Genomic DNA, 21,596 nt, shown 5'->3' on the forward strand with positions numbered 1-21,596 from the left:
GAAGAAAGGAAAACCCTGGAGCCACTGGGAAGCATCAAGGGTCAGGGTGTTGATCCGATTCTGGTGAGAACACACCCAGAGTCACAATGCCTGAATAATCTCTTCCTCCAGTTGAAATTTTTCAAAGTATGGAACCAAACTTTGGAATATAATCTATAAAGAACCATATTCTGACACTGATGTTCTATTTCATTTGGCATCTTTCCCTGTGTTTTATTTGTGAACAGGACATAATAAAACGTCCCTCTGTCACTGCAGTTTGAACTCTGTTTGCAGTGACGAATAATTTTATAAGAAGTTATGAAATAATAATGCCAAAGCGAATTGGAAACTGATGGATTTGGATGGGGGTTTTCTCATAGGTTTAAAATTTCAGCCCTATCCCTTCTATGTTTGTGGATGCTCATTTTATACTAAATTGTGAAAAGTATTCATCAGTTATAAGTGGGAGCTAAAAGCTGCCCCAAAGTGCAAAGCAGTAAGAAAAAGGAATAAGTTCAATTAATGTTTAATTAACTAAATGTTGTTTGTTTGCTTGTATGAGTGGCTCCTTTAAATTAATCTCTCTCTCTCTCTCTCTCTCTCTCTCTCTCTCTCTCTCTCTCTCTCCCTTGCTTCTTTTTGAAAAATTTCAGAACTTTCCATCTCTGACTCCCAGGGACAGACACTGCCCAGTGGCCTTTCTGGAACAGAATCTGACACTTCCCAGCTATACTCTGTAGAGAGGCTCAGTGCTGTGGCCTGGAAAATAGCTATGAGTGTGCCAGGCAGAGATCAAAATTCGGGACCGGAGAAACTCAGGCTAAAGACCCAGAAGAGTTGGGGCGCCTGGGTGGCGCAGTCGGTTAAGCGTCCGACTTCAGCCAGGTCACGATCTCGCGGTCCGTGAGTTCAAGCCCCGCGTCGGGCTCTGGGCTGATGGCTCGGAGCCTGGAGTCTGTTTCCGATTCTGTGTCTCCCTCTCTCTCTGCCCCTCCCCCGTTCATGCTCTGTCTCTCTCTGTCCCAAAAATAAATAAACGTTGAAAAAAAAAAATTTTTTTTTAAAAAAAAAAGACCCAGAAGAGTTAATAAGACAAATACTTCCTACTGAAATGTACCCACATATGCATTTTATACCTTCAATCTAGGCTGAAATTTAAAATGTCATGACAGTTTCTTGCACTCTTTTCTTCCCCAAATCTGAACTACCTTTAAACTGGAAAGGGCAGGATGACCATAGTTCCAATTCTATATTCCAACTAAGAATCCGACTTGTGTTACTGAGCAGGAAAGAATATTATCTAAAATAAAACATATTGATCAGGATAAGTCAGCAAGACTGCTCAAGAAACGAATCGGGAAATGGTTGGTTTATTAACTACAAGAGTTTTTTCCATCTTCTTTCCCCCCCCCCCCCCCCAAGACGCTGGAGAGGAGGGGTGCTGTTAGAAACTCTTTAGAAGGGGAATCCACACGCTCCTGAAACCGGACAAACACAAGGGGGCAGGAAGAGCTCAAGATCTGACTTAACAACCAGCCGACTGAAATGGGAGCTAACCTATTTTCGTTAAGCCCTCCGGATATTTATCAATTCTCTTGGCATGCAAAGAAATGTGACGCTGACAAGTAGGTTTAGTTTGCACTTGGTCTAATTACTGCGAAGAGAACAGGAACGTTTCTAACGACAACTACCTGAACAGCGGCGGCTTTGGGAGAGCCTGGGGGCTACATTCCCTAGAATCTATTTTTTGGTGCTAGTCTCGCGATTCCGATCGGACTGCATTTCTCACGCATTCCAAACGTCCCCCCTCCCCACCCTTTACTCCCCTTTTACTCAGAACTTTGGTTGCAAAGGAGGGACTTGTTTAAAACTCGCCAATCCAAGGACTGTGCCCCCTTGTAATTTAGGAGGAGAGAGCAGCAGGCGGGGGTGGGGCGCGCGCGCGCGCGCGCGCGCGCGTGTGTGTGTGTGTGTGTGTGTTGGGGGCGGGGGCGGTGAGCAACCTGCTCTAGCCTTGGCTTTTAATTCCAGCTATCCTTCTCTTGCAAAAATGCCCCAGAGTTTCCATCCAACTGCTCTTGGGTTTCGATTCAAACACACGCAACGTTGCGAATAACTTTCCTCTCGGGTTTGCAAACGTCTGCGAGCAATAACCGCACACTCCTCCGCGCGAGGCTGCATCGAATTGGAGGGGGTGCGGGCGACAGTGGGTAATCCTGGGTCCCAGGCAGCTGAAGGACTGATTCGAGCCCAGACGCGTGCCTCGGCTCCTCTGCCGGAACCCCTAGCCCGAGCGGAGCGCGAGCAAAGCTGCGCAGCGTCAGGCCGCTAGCCCCTCGCTTCCAAGACAACTTTGTAGCACCCTGCACCTCCTCCCCACCGCGCGGTTTACCCGCCTCCGCCCCTAGGAGCTGATTGGCAGATACCACTACCCAACCCTCAACTCGGGGCCTCCTCCCGGGACCGACGATTGGCCTCCTGGGAGGACTGGAGTCAGGGGGTGCTGGGGGAGGGATTTCCCTCAAAGCTCTGGGTCCCGGGACCTGGGAAGCAGGAGTTGGGGGGCGGGGGGACTCGGTTCTCCCAGCGAGTGAGCCGCGGGCGGCGGAGCCGGACGTTTGGGAAGGTTCAGCCGCCTCTGCTGCGCCAGCCCGGCCCGCGCCGCGCAACTTTCCATCCCGGCCCAGACGCGGCTACCAAGTGCGGAGTTCCTGGCACTTTGCGGAGAGGTCTCTTGCTCCCTGCCCGGGGACTGACTGTGCTCTCTCAGGCTGACCTGTCCGAGCCCTAATATCTGCACCATGCACGCGGCCAGGACCCCCGGGATCGCCTCCCACGCCGGCGGGGTGGCCAGCCCCACCAGTTTTCAGCAGATCCCAACGCTGCCGCCCCGCCTGGTGTTGCTGCTGCTGCCGCTTCTCCTGTCACTGGTAAGCTGCGTCCTGGCACAGCCCGCTGCCCCTGGCCCGGCGTTGCTGTCCCCGGATCTCGCGGGGGCTGCAGGGGTCCCCGCCGAGGAGGCCATCGTGCTGGCAAACCGTGGGCTCCGGGTGCCCTTCGGCCGTGAGGTCTGGCTGGATCCGCTGCAGGACCTGGTGCTGCAGGTGCAGCCGGGGGACCGCTGCGCGGTGACCGTGCTAGACAACGACGCGCTGGCCCAGCGGCCCGGACGCTTGAGTCCCAAGCGCTTCCCGTGCGACTTCGGCCCGGGAGAGGTGCGCTACTCGCACCTGGGCGCGCGCAGCCCGTCGCGGGATCGCATTCGGCTGCAGTTGCGCTACGACGCGCCGGGAGGGGCCGCAGTGCTACCCTTGGTGCTGGAGGTGGAGGTGGTCTTCACCCAGCTGGAGGTGGTGACTCGGAACCTGCCCCTAGTCGTGGAGGAGCTGCTGGGGACCAGCAACGCCCTGGACGCGCGGAGCCTGGAGTTCGCCTACCAGCCGGAGACCGAGGAGTGTCGCGTGGGCATCCTGTCCGGCTTGAGCGCGCTGCCTCGCTATGGGGAGCTCCTCCACTACCCACAGGCCCCGGGTCCGGCCAGCGAGGGGGGCGCCCCGGAGCCTCTCCTGATGGACTGCAAAGCTTTCCAGGAGCTGGGGGTGCGCTACCGTCACACAGCCCCCAGTCGGTCACCGAACAGGGACTGGGTGCCCATGGTGGTGGAGCTGCGCTCTCGGGGTTCGCCTGTGGGCAGACCCCCTTTGAAACGTGAGCACTTCCAGGTGCTGGTGAGAATCCGAGGAGGGGCGGAGAACACCGCACCCAGGCCCAGTTTCGTGGCCATGATGATGATGGAGGTGAACCAGTTCGTACTGACGGCTCTGACCCCAGACATGCTGGCAGCCGAGGATGCCGAGTCGCCCCCTGACCTGTTGATCTTCAACCTCACCTCTCCCTTCCAGCCTGGCCAGGGCTACCTAGTGAGTACTGATGACCGCAGCCTGCCCCTCTCCTCCTTTACTCAGAGGGATCTGCGGCTCCTGAAGATTGCCTACCAGCCCCCCTCCGAGGACTCTGACCAGGAGCGTCTCTTTGAACTGGAGTTGGAAGCAGTGGACCCGGAAGGAGCAGCCTCAGACCCTTTTGCCTTCATGGTAGTGGTGAAGCCCATGAACACACTGGCTCCCGTGGTCACCCGGAACACCGGTCTCATTCTCTATGAGGGCCAGTCTCGGCCCCTGACGGGCCCTGCAGGCAGTGGACCGCAGAACTTGGTCGTCAGCGATGAGGATGACCTAGAGGCAGTGCAGCTAGAGGTGGTGGCTGGGCTCCGCCACGGTCACCTTGTCCTTCTGGGCGCCACCGATGCCAACTCTGCCCCTAAGACCTTCACGGTGGCCGAGCTGGCCGCCGGCCAGGTGGTCTACCATCACGATGACAGAGATGGCTCACTGAGTGACAACCTTGTACTTCGAATGGTGGACGGAGGACGCAGGCACCAGGTGCAGTTCTTGTTCCCCATCACCTTGGTGCCTGTGGATGACCAGCCGCCAGTCCTCAATGCTAACACGGGGCTGACGCTGGCGGAGGGTGAAACGGCGCCCATCCTTCCCCTGGCCCTGAGTGCAACGGACATCGACTCAGATGACCTTCTGCTGCTTTTTGTGCTGGAGTCGCCTTCCTCGACCATAGGGCATCTGCTTCTCCGCCAAACCCATCCTCCCCGCGAGGAAGAGGAGCTGAGCAGGGGCCCTTGGAGGAAACAGGGAGCCTTCTATGAGCAAACGGTGACGGAGTGGAGGCAGCGGGACATAACAGAGGGGAGGCTGTTCTACAGGCACTCCGGGCCCCATAGTCCCGGGCCAGTGATGGACCAGTTCACATTCCGGGTCCAGGATAACCATGACCCCCCTAATCAGTCTGGACCACACAGGTTTGTGATTCGCATCCATCCTGTGGATCGCCTCCCTCCGGAGCTGGGCAGCGGCTGTCCCCTTCGGATGGTGGTGCAAGAATCCCAGCTCACGCCACTGAGGAAAAAGTGGCTGCGCTACACTGACCTGGACACAGATGACCGAGAGCTGCGCTACACCGTGACCCAGCCCCCCACGGACACAGATGAAAACCACTCACCAGCCCCCCTGGGCACCTTGGTCCTGACCGACAACCCCTCAGTCGTGGTGGCCCATTTTACCCAAGCCCAGATCAACCACCATAAAATTGCCTACAGACCTCCGGATCGAGAACTGGGAGTGGCTGCCCGAGTGGCCCAGTTTCAATTCCAGGTGGAGGACCAAGCCGGGAATGTGGCTCCAGGCACCTTCACCCTTTACTTGCAGCCCGTGGACAACCAGCCGCCTGAGATCCTCAACACGGGTTTCACCGTTCAGGTGAAGGGCCACCACATCCTGAGTGAGACTGAGTTACGTGTGAATGATGTAGACACCGACGTAGCCCACATCTCTTTCACTCTCACACGGGCACCCGAACATGGCCACATGAGAGTGTCTGGACAGATACTGCATGTGGGGGAGGTCTTCCGCTTGGAAGATATAAAACAGGGTCGGATTTCCTATGTCCATAATGGGGACGGGTCCCTGACTGACAGCTGCTCCTTGGAGGTCAGCGACAGACACCACGTGGTGCCCATCACTCTCAGAGTGAATGTCCGGCCCGCGGGTGATGAGGTGCCCATGCTGAGCCTTCCTGCTGGTACTCTGGGGTCATATCTAGACGTTTTAGAAAATGGAGCTGCTGAACTCACTGCCAGTGTTATCAAGGGGACTGATGGGGACACTGATGATTTGATGTTGACTTTCCTCTTGGAAGACCCACCCTCGTATGGAGAAATCCTGGTCAACGGAGTTCCAGCGGAGCAGTTTACCCAAAGGGACATCTTAGAGGGCTCTGTCGTCTATGCCCACACAAGCGGTGAGATAGGCCTGTTGCCCAAAGGGGACTCTTTTAACCTGAGTCTGTCAGATATGTCTCAAGAATGGGTAATAGGTGGCAGTACTATCCAAGGGGTTACTGTGTGGGTGACCATCCTCCCCGTCGATAGCCAAGCTCCAGAAATTTCTGTAGGTGAACGGTTTATAGTCATGGAAGGTGACAAAAGTGTTATAACCTCAACACATATAAGTGCTGAAGATATTGATTCCCTCAATGATGACATCTTGTGCACTATAGTTATTCAGCCTACCTCCGGTTATGTTGAAAACATTTCTCCAGCACCAGGCTCTGAGAAATCAAGAGCAGGAATTGCCATAAGTGCCTTTACCCTGAAAGACCTCAGACAGAGTCATATTAACTATGTCCAGAGTGTCCACAAAGGGGTAGAACCTGTGGAAGACCGGTTTATATTTCGTTGCTCTGATGGCATTAACTTTTCAGAGAGACATTTTTTTCCCATTATAATCATTCCCACCAATGACGAACAGCCAGAAATATTTATGAGAGAATTTATGGTGATGGAAGGCATGAGTCTGGTGATCGATACACCCATCCTCAATGCTGCTGATGCTGACATTCCCCCGGATGATCTAACTTTCACCATTACCCAGTTTCCCACTCGTGGTCACATCATGAATCAGCTGATAAATGGCACAGTGTTGGTTGAAAGCTTCACCTTGGACCAGATCATAGAGAGTTCAAGCATTATTTACGAGCATGATGATTCTGAGACCCAGGAGGACAGTTTTGTGATTAAACTAACAGACGGTAAGCACTCGGTGGAAAGGATGGTCCTCATTATGGTTATCCCAGTTGATGATGAGACCCCCAGAATGACCATCAATAATGGTCTAGAAATAGAAATTGGGGAAACCAAAATTATCAACAACAAAATATTGATGGCAACTGATTTAGATTCTGAAGACAAATCTTTGGTTTATATTATTCGTTATGGGCCGGGACATGGCTTATTACAGAGACAAAAACCTGCAGGTGCCTTTGAAAATATCACAGTGGGCATGAATTTTACCCAGGATGAAGTGGACAGAAACTTAATTCAGTATGTCCATTTTGGACAAGAGGGCATTCGGGACCTAATTAAGTTTGATGTGACCGATGGAATAAATGCGCTTATAGATCGCTACTTTTATGTTTCTGTTGGGAGCGTTGACATCGTCTTCCCAGATGTGATAAGCAAGGGAGTATCCTTGAAAGAAGGTGGTAAAGTCACCCTCACAACAGACTTATTAAGTACTAGTGACTTGAACAGTCCTGATGAAAACTTAGTTTTTACCATCACCAGGGCTCCCATGAGAGGTCACTTAGAGTGCACAGATCAACCTGGAGCATCCGTCACATCGTTCTCTCAGCTCCAACTGGCTGGCAACAAAATCTACTACATCCACACAGCTGACGATGAGGTCAAGATGGACAGTTTTGAGTTTCAGGTCACCGATGGACGTAACCCTGTCTTCCGGACATTCCGTATCTCCATTAGTGATGTGGACAACAAAAAGCCAGTGGTCACCATCCATAAGCTGGTTGTCAGTGAGGGTGAAAACAAGCTGATCACTCCCTTTGAACTCACTGTCGAAGACCAAGATACTCCAGACAAACTCCTGAAGTTCACTGTCACGCAGGTGCCTGTTCATGGTCAACTCCTATTCAACAATACCAGACCTGCCATGGTTTTTACCAAGCAAGACCTGAGCGAAAACTTAATCAGCTACAGACATGATGGCACTGAGTCAAATGAAGACAGCTTCTCCTTCACAGTGACTGATGGTTCCCATACAGAGTTCTATGTTTTCCCCGATACAATATTTGAAACGAGGAGACCCCAAGTGATGAAAATCCAAGTCTTACCTGTTGACGATAGCGTCCCCCAAATTGCAGTGAACAAAGGGGCCTCTACACTTCGCACTCTGGCTACTGGCCACTTGGGATTCATGATCACAAGCAAAATATTGAAAGTGGAGGACAGAGACAGCTTACGTTTTTCTCTCAGGTTTATTGTGACGGAGGCCCCTCAACATGGGTATCTCCTCAACCTGGACAGAGGCAACCACAGTGTCTCTCAGTTTACACAAGGTACGGTACACTTTTCTTTCCTTATACCCAACGGAAAGCGCGGGTCTTATTTTCTGAGGATATGGCGGTCACCAAAAACGTTATAAGTAGGGGATCGAATTTGAGTCCAAGGGAAGAAAAGGAAAGGGAAATAAATAGACGGGGAGAGTACAGGGACTCACTTTCCTGGGGAAAGAATATCCCTTCTTGCCATATGTCCCCCTGCAGCGACTTGCATTAGTGAATATCAATGTATTTCGACATTGCATTGAGTGAATATCAATGTATTTCGACAGCAGCAAGGTATGCTGCCAAACCAGGGGCCAGACCTCGGTGAGTTTAAGCTGAAGAAGGCTCTTCCGTTCCGTTTTGTTTGCCACACCTGCCCTCTGAGCAGATTGTGGTTTATACTGTGGTACAAATAGGTAGTTCATGCAGCATTTTGGCACCTTCGAGAGAGATGTGCTTTCTCAAGTCTTTGTATTTGGACTACTATTTTCACCTACCATTCACATAGAGCCTTCAAATTTATATTACTTTGATTAATTTTCTTGAGAGCATTGTTCTAATCCTGTCATAGTTCTTGGGAACTTTGGAACTGGAATAAAGAGATGTATTTATATTTACTTTGTAGGTTTCTAATTCTTCTATTTTATGCCTTAGGCAAACACCAGAGACCTAAGAGGTAAGCGAGCACCTGTGTAGAGTTCTAACAGTTCTATGTACAAAGTGTGTCACGTGATACAGGCCCAAAAAGAAAGCACGCTTCATGATGTGTAAGACAACATGTCCATCACTGGAATATACGTTCACTTTGTTACAAACCTGAAGAGATGTTAACAAGATTAATAGGAGAATAGAAGGAGGAAGTTATTTCCTTATTTCAGATCTTCTCTGCGTCCCCTTTCAACCACAGTAACGAACACCCGTTGCCTCAAGCATCTACATTCTTGAGGCTAAAGCGTTTTTCTAACCTAAATCCTCTTTGTGTATGGACACAATGTACAACAGGAAGGGCAGGTGCCCCGTGCAGTTACTCAGTGACTGACGGGAGAAGCCCGTTCAGTCTGCTGGCTTGGGACTTAGGGCTCTGTTCTCTAGAACGTGCGACCTTCACTACAAAGGGCTTTGGGTTGCTTTCTTGGAAATCTCACCGTGTCAGGATGGAAACGAGATCTACCCTCTGTGGGCTCTGTGAGCAGAGATGAGGTTTATCCTCAGGGCATCCCAGGGGGGGTGTTCTTTTCCCCGCAATAGTGTTGTGCTCTGAGACAACAGATGCTTTAATAAACGGATGTCGCGAAGTGTAGTTAGTGTTAAAGTGAACCGCTCCTCTGTTTTAGATTCTGGCAAATGGCCCTGCACTCCAACCTCCTGATTCTTGGCTGCAAGCCTGAATATATTCCAGGGCCTGCAGGGACAGGAAAACCTCAGAGTGCCCAGTGTCATGCCAGACCGGCAGGAAACTTTTGTGTGAAGGCTTTCTGAGGACAGAGATGCCATGCAATCTTAGACTGGTTTCTTTTCATGGAAAGTGGAAAGTGAAGAGAGTAAAAGGAATATATTACAGGATAGAAAATGTTACTTCCAATCACTCCTCTGACCTGAAACACTAATCTGATTTTAAAGATTTTTTAAAAAGGAATTTTTGTGTGACGACAGGCAGACGATGTGGTTTAAATTCTATGGACCAAGTCCAACAGCTCAAAAAATATTGGAATATTATTTCTTAAATATCGAACCCTAAATTATGTGATTTCTTTATAGGCTCTTGCCCTATCTCTCACTGATGTGGACTCACCCTGATTATTCCTTAGAGATGAACTCACCATGATTACTCTTTATGGTCATTTATAAATATAATCAGTTTATTATAAAAAGTGAAGGTACTCTTTTAAGATTACCTTTCTAAGAGAAACGATCACATTCCAATAAGAACCCAAATACTGACTAGGGAAACTATTGGTAGTTAATCACAGAGCACTCATTTGAACAACTTGAGACTGCGGTTTGGTTCATGGCAGTTATTTCTAGAGACTAGATGGGTGAATAAAAATGGAAAGGCTCCCATCATAGAGTTACGGTGGCTGCTCTCTTAGTAGACAAATAAAAGCAGTATCTGGAGTGAGGACAACACAAACTTTGTATTTGTTTTTGTTTTCTGTAGTCATGAAAGGATAAGCTAAACTATATATTTTTTAATGTTTATTTATTTTGAGAGAGAAGGAGAGAAAAAGCACAAGCAGGGGAGGGGCAGAGAGAGAGAGAGAGAGAGAGAGAGACAGAGAGTGTCAGTGCAGAGCCCGACGTGGGGCTCGAACCCACGAACCACGAGATCATGACCTGAGCTGAAATCAAGAGTGGGATGCTTAACTATATTTTGATGGATTTTCAATGCACTGGGTTGAGTCAAGTGAGCAAAGGTGGGTAAAGAAGGTTATTCCCAAACCGATTCACGTAATGGTCCTTAGGAGATGAAAATCCATTTGTTTCTAAAGTTTATTCACTTTTATTCTTAGGAAGAGTTAAGGCAGAATTAGACCAATTAGAGAAATTAATTATTTCAATTTGCCAGGGTGTGCCTGCTCACTCTATCCCAGGTTTAAATCACTTGTGTCAGGGACCTGGACTTTTTTCTCTATGAGTAGTACCCAGTGATCTCTTGTGGGAGATAAGTTGTAGATCACTTTCAGAAATTTCCCCCAAAGAGTTCGAGCCAGGGTATGGTTGCCAGGCAAGTCAATGAACTTAGAATCAAAACAAAAACACAAAATGTGGAATGCTTGTGTAGATAAACTGAAATACATCTGATGCATGAGTAGTGGTTAGAAGAAAATCCAGTTCATTGTTAGATGTTTACTGAAAGAAGGTAACATTTTGGCAACTAGGTTTTGATCTAGCTAATACCACTGTGCCTTAAGAAGCGACTGTTTATATATTTATGATGTTTGTGATAGTTTTAGAGGTTCCTATAGAATAACAGCACTATGATCAAAGTCTTTACTTATTTGAGATTTTTTTAAAGTCCCTTTTTTGAGCTATGAATTATTAACTGAGTTATAACGAAAATGAAAAGAATTTTGGTTTGTTCCAACTAATCAATATTGCATGCCCTAACTTGGAGGGAAAATTTGACACCTTTGTGTCATGTAATTGCATTCATGTTCACTTTACTTAAGGAAAAAAAAGGTTTTAAAAAATCAGTTTTGAAGTGGTGATTTATTTCAGTGCAACTGTTTCATAAATACTGTATTTTTGCAAGAAAACATCAATACAAAGCGTGGATATACTAATGAGTTTTTCCTTCTCTCATAGTAGAGCCTTTAGATTTTCTTATAAAATTAAAGAAGGAATGGGGAAGTTTGGAAAAAGGTCTTCCCCACATGACCAGAGGACTTTGTTCTAATGCTAAGGATGTGTGGTCAGAGTAGAGTTCACCTTATTTCTTCCTGATGAGTTAAAGGTTGAAAGGGTTCAGAGTTGTGGGAGTAGACAAGGAAAGAGCCTGTGGGGGCTTCACTCCTTACCTTTGTAGAAACATCATACATGCGTAGGTAGAGGTCCAAGCGTGGTCCACCAGACCTCTGGGCTCTTTCGTTTGATTATTTATGTTTATTTACTGATTATTTTGAGAGAGAAAGATAGATCATGAGCAGGGGAGGGGTAGAGAGAGAGAGGGAGAGAGAGAAAATCCCAAGCAGGCTCAGCACTGTCAGCACAGAGCCTGACGTGGGGCTCGAGCCCACAAACCATGAGATCATGACCTGAGCTGAAACCAAGAGTGGGATGTTTGACTTACTGAGGCACCCAGGTGCCCTTGGGCTCTCAGATTTTAAATTAAGAAACATTTGAGCCATTGCTGAATATTAGACTCCGAGCAAAGGACTGTGGGAAGTTAAGATAAAAACAACAACAACAACAACAATCCCACAAGTTTTCAGTCTTCTAGGAAAGATAGCCACGCAGGAAGATACAAATGACACTAGGCAGAAATTGGGAAAGTTACAGCAGAGTTCAAAATGAAATGCTAAGGGAGAATAAAACAACTTGAATTTGCTTCACCTTCTAGTACCTCTTTTATAAGAAGTTACCATTAACTATTAAATCAGATTTTCCCCTCCTCAGATGCCTGATTGTAAGTGAGTCACATTTCAAATCTGTGTGAGCCAAGGGGGAGTGTCCTTTTCACGTCTGTCAAGTGGAGTCCTAAAAATTCATGGAGTAATTTGTTGATCCCAACACCTGGCATCACTCGAGTTTATTCTTTCATAAAGTAATTTTCTCATATACAATGCTTGTGGACTTCATAGCACGAACTCAGTAGACCTCTCCGAAGATGGAAAACCTGCAGAGCGCACACGAGACAAATAAATATTACATACCATTCATTGTTGAAGCCACTTTTAGCTGCGATCTTGATTTTCTGTAGCTTTGGCAATAACTACTTACTGCCCGACCCAGATCAAATAACAATAGTGTTGCAAGCATCACAGAACAGGATGATATTTGGTTCATTATGTTGTCCGTGTGGCATCATGAAGGAGAGTAACTCGTAAAATGGGGAAATCAATTTTTGAAATTGTACCTTAGTGAATACGGAAAACAAAGTATGCCAGTGAATTTGAAAGCTGGGACAGGAAGCAACCTACAGAGCATTCCTGAGGCAGAGTAACTTTTCACTCTGAATAAAAGTTTCAGCTCTCATTAGATGCTTTCTGTTCTCATTTCTCTCTGGGGTCATGACACTTATTTCAATCTTGGAGATTTAAAAAGGCCTTGATTCTTTTTCTTTCAAGCTCTGGGGAACTTAAAAACAGCGTGTTGTATACCGCCAGAGGTAAGAAAAGTTAGCCAGAGGGGGGCAGGGAAGTTCTTTCCTCTTAGGGCCAGCGATACAGGGAGGGAAAGAGTGTGATTTCAGGAGTGCCAGGAAATCTGCCATGCCTCAAAATATCTTCCTTTCCACCTGTCATGAAGTCTGACATTCCATATTTAGAGAGTCACTTCTTTGGTGCATGAACATGCAAATACCATTGGGTGGGGCAACACCTTGCTATTATTATAACCTAACTCTTGAACTCTATCTGGATAAGGGATCAGATTTCCATGGGACAGCTGAAATCAAGGGGCTTAGAGATAGGAGAAATAAGATAGCACTGCCTCCCTTAGGAGAAGGAAATCTAAATATGGTTACAGAAAAGTAATAGCCAGTAGGATTTACCATGAGTAATGAGTCACCAATCTTGCCCTAGTAATGAATCATCTTGTTCTTTGGTTATTTTCTAGCTGACATCGAAGACATGAAAATATGCTACGTTTTAAAAGATGGGGCCAATGCCACAAGTGATATGTTCCATTTTACAGTTGAAGATGGTGGTAAGTGTTCACTCTCCTGTTAGTATAAACAAGGAGAGTGACTTTTATTGGTTGTTCTTTGATGACTTCATTACAAGGAATCTGCCTCGAGTATCATTTTATGCTCACCTGAATTTATACCGGGTGCATTTGTTATTTGCCGATAGAAAATCTTACATTCTCAATCTGCCACAGTACTACTCTGCAATGAGTAGAGATGAATGTTCCAGTTATATTATTCTTGTCTTGGGATTAGCAAAACACTAAAAAAGAAAGATCTGTGTACATAGTATCCCCATGTCCAGTTGTTCAGAATATGCCGTGCATGAAGCTGCCGACTTGAGGTGACAAGAGGATGCTGGAATCCAGCCCAGCAACACTTCCAAGCCATGTGCCTACCCGGGGGGGTGTCTGCCCAAAGCAGGTGCCCTTTGCTAGTTTGCACATGGGTGCTGTGTGGACTTATGATGATGGATAATTGCATTCACCAGGAACACAGTGCTACGTAAAGGTGTGTTTTACCTTACCAATCTCAATATGTCTAGTGATGTCCTCAGTTCGGGGGATTTTGTGACTTAGTCTAGCTAAAATTTTTTTCTCGGTGAAGTCTGAAGAATACTCCAGAGGATAGGCTATGACTTGTGGTCCGAGTCTCCTCCACAAGGTCACCGTCACTACTCCCCCCAAAGCCCCTGCCGCTGCTCACTCTCTTTTCTGTTCTCTTCCTGATCCCACAGGCTGGGAGAAAAACTGGCCACTTCTAGATTAATCATAAAGATGTTCTGTTCTCTCATGCTCTCAGGAGAAGCGAAAGAACCTCAGGAAGTACATGTGTTGTGTGAACAGGACACAGGAAGTGGGGGTGGGAGTATGTGTGTAAGAGAAGAAGGAGGGAAAAAGAAAGGATTTGGATCCAGTCATCTATTTTCTAATGATGCTTTAAAAAAAAAACCTTTTTTTAAAAATGTTTATTCATTTTTGAGAGACAGAGCGTGACTGGGGGAGGGGCAGAGAGAGAGGGAGACACAGAATCCGAAGCAGGCTCCAGGCTCTGAGCTGTCAGCACAGAGCCCGACGCGGGGCTCGAACCCACAAGCTGTGAGATCATGACCTGAGCCAGAGTTGGACGCTTAGCCAACTGAGCCACCCAGGCGCCCCTAATGATGGTTTTTTTTAAAGTACATAATTATGTCATCTATCTCAAAAAGATGACATGTTTACCCTCCATATTTTTTGAAGCGTTAAATGGCCATTTGTTTAAAATATCATTGGGCGTAACGTGATCACAGCCTTGAAAAATGACATCTGTCGGATACATGCCAGAGAGGCAAAAAAGTGTGTTAATTTGGGTTCAACTATGTGATTTTCCCTACAGTCCAGATGTTTAATAAATGTGATGCCTTTGTTTTTATAGTAACCAAATCATAGTTTAATATTCTTTGTATTGATAAAAGAAATCTTAGTATGAAACCAATTCTAAGAAGGACGCCAATTTATAAAAAATAATGTGTTTATTGAATCTTGATGCTCAAATGGGAAATCCTACTGTCAGTAAACTTTGAGTGGAACTCAGAAGTAAATCTGTGTAGTAGATCAAAATTTAAAGACTAAATTATTGGTTCAAGGCCCTGTGTTTGTCACTTGGAATGACTGAAAATACCTCAATAGCAAAAGTATGATTTTCTTTAAAATTGCCAAAAAAGGCTCGAAAGCAAATGGTTACAATTCTCAGATATTATAGTTTTTACTTTAAAATAAAAATCATTTATTTGTTTTTGAGAAAGAGCACGTGCATGCTGGGGAGGGGCAGAGAGAGGGGGAGGGGCAGAGAGAGGGCGACGGAGAATCCCAAGCAGGTTCCGCACAGCTAGCACAGAGCCCAATGCCGGGCCCGAACTCATGAACTGTGAGATCGTGACCTGAGCCAAAATCAGGAGTTGGACGCTTAACTGACTGAGCCACCCACGCGCCCCTAGCTTTTGCTTTTTTAATATTTTGCTTTTTTCCCTTAGTTATTATAGTCTCGGTCTGATACTGCTGCTCTATTATTTGGCACATTTCTCTCCCTAGTTAATGGAATGGTAACATTTACTTTAAAATTTTGATTTGTATTTAAACTTTAGAAAACATTATGCTGTATCATATTTCAAGATAGTAAGCGAGGAATGGCTAGCTGAAGAAACTGAGTTTATTTTTGGATTTGCTGAAAATGTGGCTGTGCGTCTAAGGGTTGTGTTTATGGAAATAGAAAATAAATCATTTGGGGGCTTTTTTAGAGCCGGAGTTTCATGTGAGAGAGAAAATTCCAGAGATATTGTTCTTGACCCTTCTTCTCACCGTTGACATGGCGTTACTTATGGGGCTTAGGCAGATTCTGGCAAACTATCTACGGAACAGAACTTATCTTAATTCACCTGATACGAGAAAACTTCCCTCTAGCAGAATAAGCACAGAAATCCTCAGGATTAAAGAAAAAATAAAAATTCATATATGTATTTCAAAATTATTTTAATATGATACTTATTTTTGTAGGGGTTTTGCACGGTCTTGTAAAATACTCTAACATTTGAATGAGAAGTGCAATACTATTTAACTTAAAGAGTATCTTGAATGAAATTACTTCTCTGGGAAGTGTGAGGTATTTTGCCAGAGAGAAATAAAAAAAATATTTGCAGTATTTGTGGAAAGAGAGAAAATAAAGATATCTCTCCTTTCTGTAAAAATAATATTAAACTAAGAATTTTGAAATTTTGACTCAGTTACATGTAATATATCCATTATACAGTATATTATATGTTATATGCTATATTATTGACTGTCTTACCAAGTTAATATCTTGGTAAGACAGTCAATAATTTTAATTAAAATATACTCCAGAAAAAATCTATGTTTATAGACTGTAATATGAACCTTTATTTTCAAAATCTTCAAGTTTAACATATACGTTTCATGTAATACAATACATGTGTATGAAGACACATATATAATATGTTTTGACACTTTTCAAAGCTATGTATTCCTCGGGAATTATGGAAAGTACTTGAATCTTATGAACAAGCACTATTCTTGTTGTTTAGTTGGAGTGATCTGGGTCTCGGAAAAGATAGGTAACTTCTCCAAATGCATCCATCTGTCCAGGAAGTAACAGACCTCTCTCAAGAGTAACTTATTCTTCCCATCTAGGTGATGACATACTTTTTGGACTAGTGGGTTTGACTATCAACTTCAGCTGTAGTGATGTATTATCACCTCTTTTATACAACGATGGGAAGCATAACGATAAAGCTTCTCCACGAAATACACAAAATGCTTCCAGTATTTCACATCTGGGAGGCCAGTTAGGGCACCAGGCCATAAAATTAAGAAATGTCTACTCCAATTCTCTTTTGAGTCCACTAAATTCACCTCCTCCAAGTCCTCGAGATTGCTTTTTAGGACAGTGACTAAGGAAATTACTGGAGCAAACATAGTCCTTGAATAACCAAAAAATAAATAAAATATAACTTTTGCTTTCAGGAGTCAAGAAGAGATTTAGGAAAGCAGAAAGCTAAAAGCCCTTGTTTCAGATTTAATTATATTATCATAAGACACTGACTAGCCACAGAAATCTTGTTATGATGTAGGAATGGATTAGGACCACCCATCACTAATGGGATGGTGCTTAGGACACAATTACTAATTTTTAGTTTGGGGCTGTTACCAAATGACAGGGCTGAGAGGACTTTATTTGAAGAATAGATAATTTCAGGATTTTACCTCAGGGAGTTCTACTGTGTTTGGATTTAATAAATGAATGTTGGTTGTGCATGTAATACACACACACACACACACACACACACACACACACACACACAGATTCTTATATTTTAGGATTCTTTCAATCAGATCTTAAACCTTATATATGACTTATTATGGTTTATGCAATTTTGTCTTCATAGCATTCCTGTCAGCTTAGTAAAAACAAACAAAAACATTACTATTCTTTTTTGGCGGACGAGGAAACTGAGTCACAGAAATAGGCACTTTCCTCAAGTGTCATAACCAGGCAACTAGAGGCCAATTTGAATCCCAGGATCCTTTCTGCAAGCAGTAACTTCTATACTTACTCAGGATAAGCAAGGAGGGGTGTTAACTCAATGTTTTACGGGTTTTCCTGACTAGGGTTTTAGGAATGCTTAGTAGATGAGAATGAAATCAGAGTATGATGTGTCCACAGACAAAAAGTTTTGTCTCTTACGAAATGTGAATTTTTATTTTAGAATTCTTAATGGCTCTGTGTACTCAAACTTACAGTATTCTTTTTTGATATCATACTGTAATTCTTTTTAAAAACACATGTAAAAATATATAGCCTTTCTAGAGTTCAAATAAGCACAAATCAAATCAACCTTACAGTTGATTTTTTACTTATTTTATCTAATTTTACTTATTTATCTACTATTTTTTTACTTATTTTATCAATTAAATTGTGAAGAAATTTTAAAAATACCAAATATGTGAGTTATGATGAAACAGGTATATTTCTGTAATGTTTGTGAAGCTACAAAGTGAGAAAATGCTTTGGAAAAACCTGCGAATATGTAGTTAGAGCCATACAGGGTACAGTATTCCACTGAAGACACAGCTCGACTGAAGCAAAAACCTTACAGGCATACTAATGTCACCGTGTACTCAAATAGCAGAAATTATTCTCCATGACCAATAAACATAAAGAGCTTTTCAGTAATGGCAGTCCTTAAAATTTAATGCAGTCCTTAAAATTTTAAGTGATAGAGTCAATCATAGTGTAATTCTTACAATGATCATTTAGTAATTAAATATGTTTTTTGGAATATTAGTAAAGAATATGAGAATAGTACATCAAAAGGCCATCCATCCAGGTACTCTGGGGCCAGGGATATCCTATGTAGTTGCAGATTGTCACTTACAGTTTATAAGGTCAAACTCGGAAGTTATGAAATGTGCTCTCCTTACGGGCTGCAGCTAAGGTGCCATGTAGCAATCACATGTGGGTTTAGGTAACCTGTTTTTCATTCCTTTCTGCTTCATCCTCTCTGTCACCCTGAGGGGAGCTCAATACAATAATACTACAGACCTGGAAAAGACATCCTCCTTTGATAATCGCCTCTTTGAAGTCTAATTGGAGAGCTAGTGCTCCAGCATTTTAGCAGAAGACGAAAGCAAGTATTCTTTTATCTTGTTCCTACTGGAACATCTTCTTATCTGATTTCATCCCAGTCTGCAAGTATTCTAACATGCAAATGCATCTGTCCCTTTTTAGTCTTTTCTCCAAAGAACTTTTCTAGCTCTTTGTTGTGATGCGAAAGCTGGTCTCACTTGCTCCTCCAGGCACGTCCTGCCCTCAACCCTAATGACCTTCCCACTCTTCAACACCTGGCTAAGTGGCATTTCATCTCCAGAACTGCTCCCAGGGTCATGATGACTAAGTTAGCCGTGCCCTTCTTTGTGCTTCTACTGTTACCCTCAGGTACAACAACAATGGTGTATTCTGATGATTTGCTAATGTAAAGACCTCCATTGTAGAGAAGGAACTCCTTCAGATCAAAAAAGGTGTCATTAATGTTTGTAGCACAGTGCCTCCCCAGGGTTGAAAACAAGGGTTAGAATTTAACAGATATGAAAATGAATGAATAGATAAATGGGAAAAAGAAGCTCCCTTTTTATATAAAGATCAATTACATCATATTCTAAGAAAACTTCCTCTAAACAATTACCAGTGGACCTTGGCATTCCTTTAGAGCATCCCCCATCCTAGCATTAACTTAGATCCCTGTGGCACCAAGAAAGATTTTTAGTACAGCTTTCACAATTTTAAACACATGAAACCAACTGCTGTGAAAATTCCTTTGGAACCTTCAGTGAAATATACTTAAGACAGAGGAGATTCCCAGATTCCCAGGAACCACCAGATTGGAGCTCGTGTTCTTCTTTTTTTTTTTTTTATGTTTATTTATTTTTGAGAGAGAGATACAGAGACAGAGTGCGAGTGGGGGACGGGCAGAGAGAGAGAGAGAGGGAGACACAGAATCCAAAGCAGGCTCCAGGCCCTGAGCTGTCAGCACAGAGCCCGAGATGGGGCTCGAACTCACAGACTGCGAGATCGTGACCTGAGCCAAAGACTGATGCTCAACCTACTGAGCCACCCAGACACCCCTGGAGCTCATGCTATTCTTAAAGAATTCTTTTCAGAAAAAAAAAGTTGTCAGTATATTATATAAACTATGGAATGCCTTTAAAATTTAAAGGGTAGTAGACATTTTCTATAAATCAGTGTAATTTTAAAGTCAGCACCACTAACTCAGGTATTTTTAGTTACCCCAATTTTTTGCCTCATGTGATAGACATTAGGCCAGGCAGAGAAGTAGAAAGCTCTAAGAGCATAAAGTATCCTCAGTCCTCACTGAAATGTCATTACATAACTTTTTATTAGTTTCTTGTTTATATGTTTGTTTTAAGTCTCAAGCCCGCAGCATCAGATCCAAGACGTTTCTCGATGGGCATAAGAAAGCAGTCGGATATGTGATCATCTGTCTGGCTTGACATACCCCGTAGGAGGAGCCCTAGTTTTTTCTCCATTGTGAAAATTGGTTTGCTGCTTCCTCACTTGAACTCGCACGTGACTTGGGAGCACAGTCTGAGAGAGTTCCGTCTCCTGGTTTGGCAGTAAAACTGGGGCGTCGGATATGATACCCGTGTTGGCCGTTGTAACGTATCTGGTCCAGAGCCAGACATTTGTTGCCTCCGTCTTTGAGTATGTCTTTTGGTGCCCAATTTTTCGTTCGCCAAGATCTTTAATTCATACGCTATTGAAAGATATAAATAGCATCTTGACATAATAGAGCTGCAAAGTCATTTCTTTATATGAAATGTCAGTTAAGGACACGGCTTTCAGATTTTTATTCCATATTTGATGACTGAATACTCAGACACAAGGAGACTGGAGCTCGTCCGTCATTCTAGTTAGAAGGAGCACACGATTTTGCTTGAAAGTGACCAGTAACTCAGGGTGTGAGGCAAAGTCATTACGGACACGTAGCTGGAATTTAAAGCAAAGGCTGGAAGAATACAACTAAGTGCAGTAAGTCGGAAAAGGAGGTTTGAGTACAAGCGTTAAAAGATTATACAGACACATTCAGCTTAGAGAGAAAAGCAAGCATTCTTTGGCAATAAAATTAATCGCTAGTGACATGAGAACCAGAGGAAAGACACTGGTGCCTTAGGGAGTTATAATAAGAAGATGAAGTAACGTCAGGCACCGAGACAAATATTTCTAATCTGCGAGAGGGCATAAGATCTACTAGGATACAGGGCCTGGCAAGGGCTGTTGGCTACTATGGCTCCAAGTTTGGAAGCCTTTCTCTTTTCGACGAGCAGTTTAGAATTGTTCAGATCATCAAGGTCTTTCTATACCAGAGGCCTGCCTTTGGAAGCATGGCTGTTAGGTACCTGTGCTGTGTCCATGAAAGAAGTCATACCTTTTCGATAGAAAAATATAAACTAAATGTTATCAGTTACTATTGGTTAGGTTCATTTCAAAATTATACATCACGTGGGTATACTGTTTTACTGGCTTTAATTTAAGGGCAACTTTTCTTAAATTGTTCAATCTTTTGGTAACTATGAATCCTTATTAGTCACGTTTCTAGAGGCTTAGCGTGATTCTGTATTTACTCTCAAAAGCGATGATAGTCACCTTTTAAAACTAAGAAAATCTTTCACAGGTTATTAAAAGGTCATAATCTCACATCAAATATTTATTTGTGGTATATATTACAGAGCTCAACTCTATCTTTTTCTTTCTCTTTAAGTTTGCTCTGGGTTGCTGGGAAAAATAGAAGGTAGTATTCGACGGTGTAGTACATCGTTGTCATTGGTATGGTCCTATATTCGCTTGAGCCTACGACAATACAAAGAGAATCACAATGCAGTGTTAAAAAAAAGGGTCAGAGCTTCTGTGGCAAAACCTACTTGCGAAAAAGAGGTCCCCTGTTCATTTATTTATTGAATTAGGCAACAAGCATTTTTGGAGCACCCATGTTTCAGATATCTGCGGGATCCAGGGAAAACAGGGATGAGCATCACTGTCGTGATCTTTGACCTGAGGTTCCAATAGGCTCAGATGATAAAATAATAGACCAATAAAACTTTATACAGTGTTTACCACATTAAGGAGGTTATCATTTAATCCAAGTTAGAGATGCAGCTGTCAGGAATGGCTTTTGAGAGGTGATATTCAGGCTTACATTTAGGATGGAATGAAGCTGCCACCGGAAAAA

The 21,596-nt window shown here is 44.2% G+C and overlaps 1 protein-coding gene across 1 annotated transcript in view; it reads left to right on the forward strand.

Annotated features, from left to right (window-relative positions):
• Positions 1 to 2,783: 2,783 nt before the first annotated feature.
• FREM2 (FRAS1 related extracellular matrix 2) overlaps positions 2,784 to 21,596 on the forward strand; it is a 158,880-nt gene continuing 140,067 nt past the window's right edge. Inside the window, exons 1-2 of the mRNA XM_032593438.1 lie at positions 2,784 to 7,965; positions 13,231 to 13,320. Coding sequence (XP_032449329.1) covers positions 2,784 to 7,965; positions 13,231 to 13,320 — 5,272 coding nt within the window. The remainder of the gene's footprint in view (positions 7,966 to 13,230; positions 13,321 to 21,596) is intronic.

Source organism: Lynx canadensis, chromosome A1, assembly GCF_007474595.2.
Source record: "Lynx canadensis isolate LIC74 chromosome A1, mLynCan4.pri.v2, whole genome shotgun sequence".
NCBI lineage: Eukaryota > Metazoa > Chordata > Mammalia > Carnivora > Felidae > Lynx > Lynx canadensis.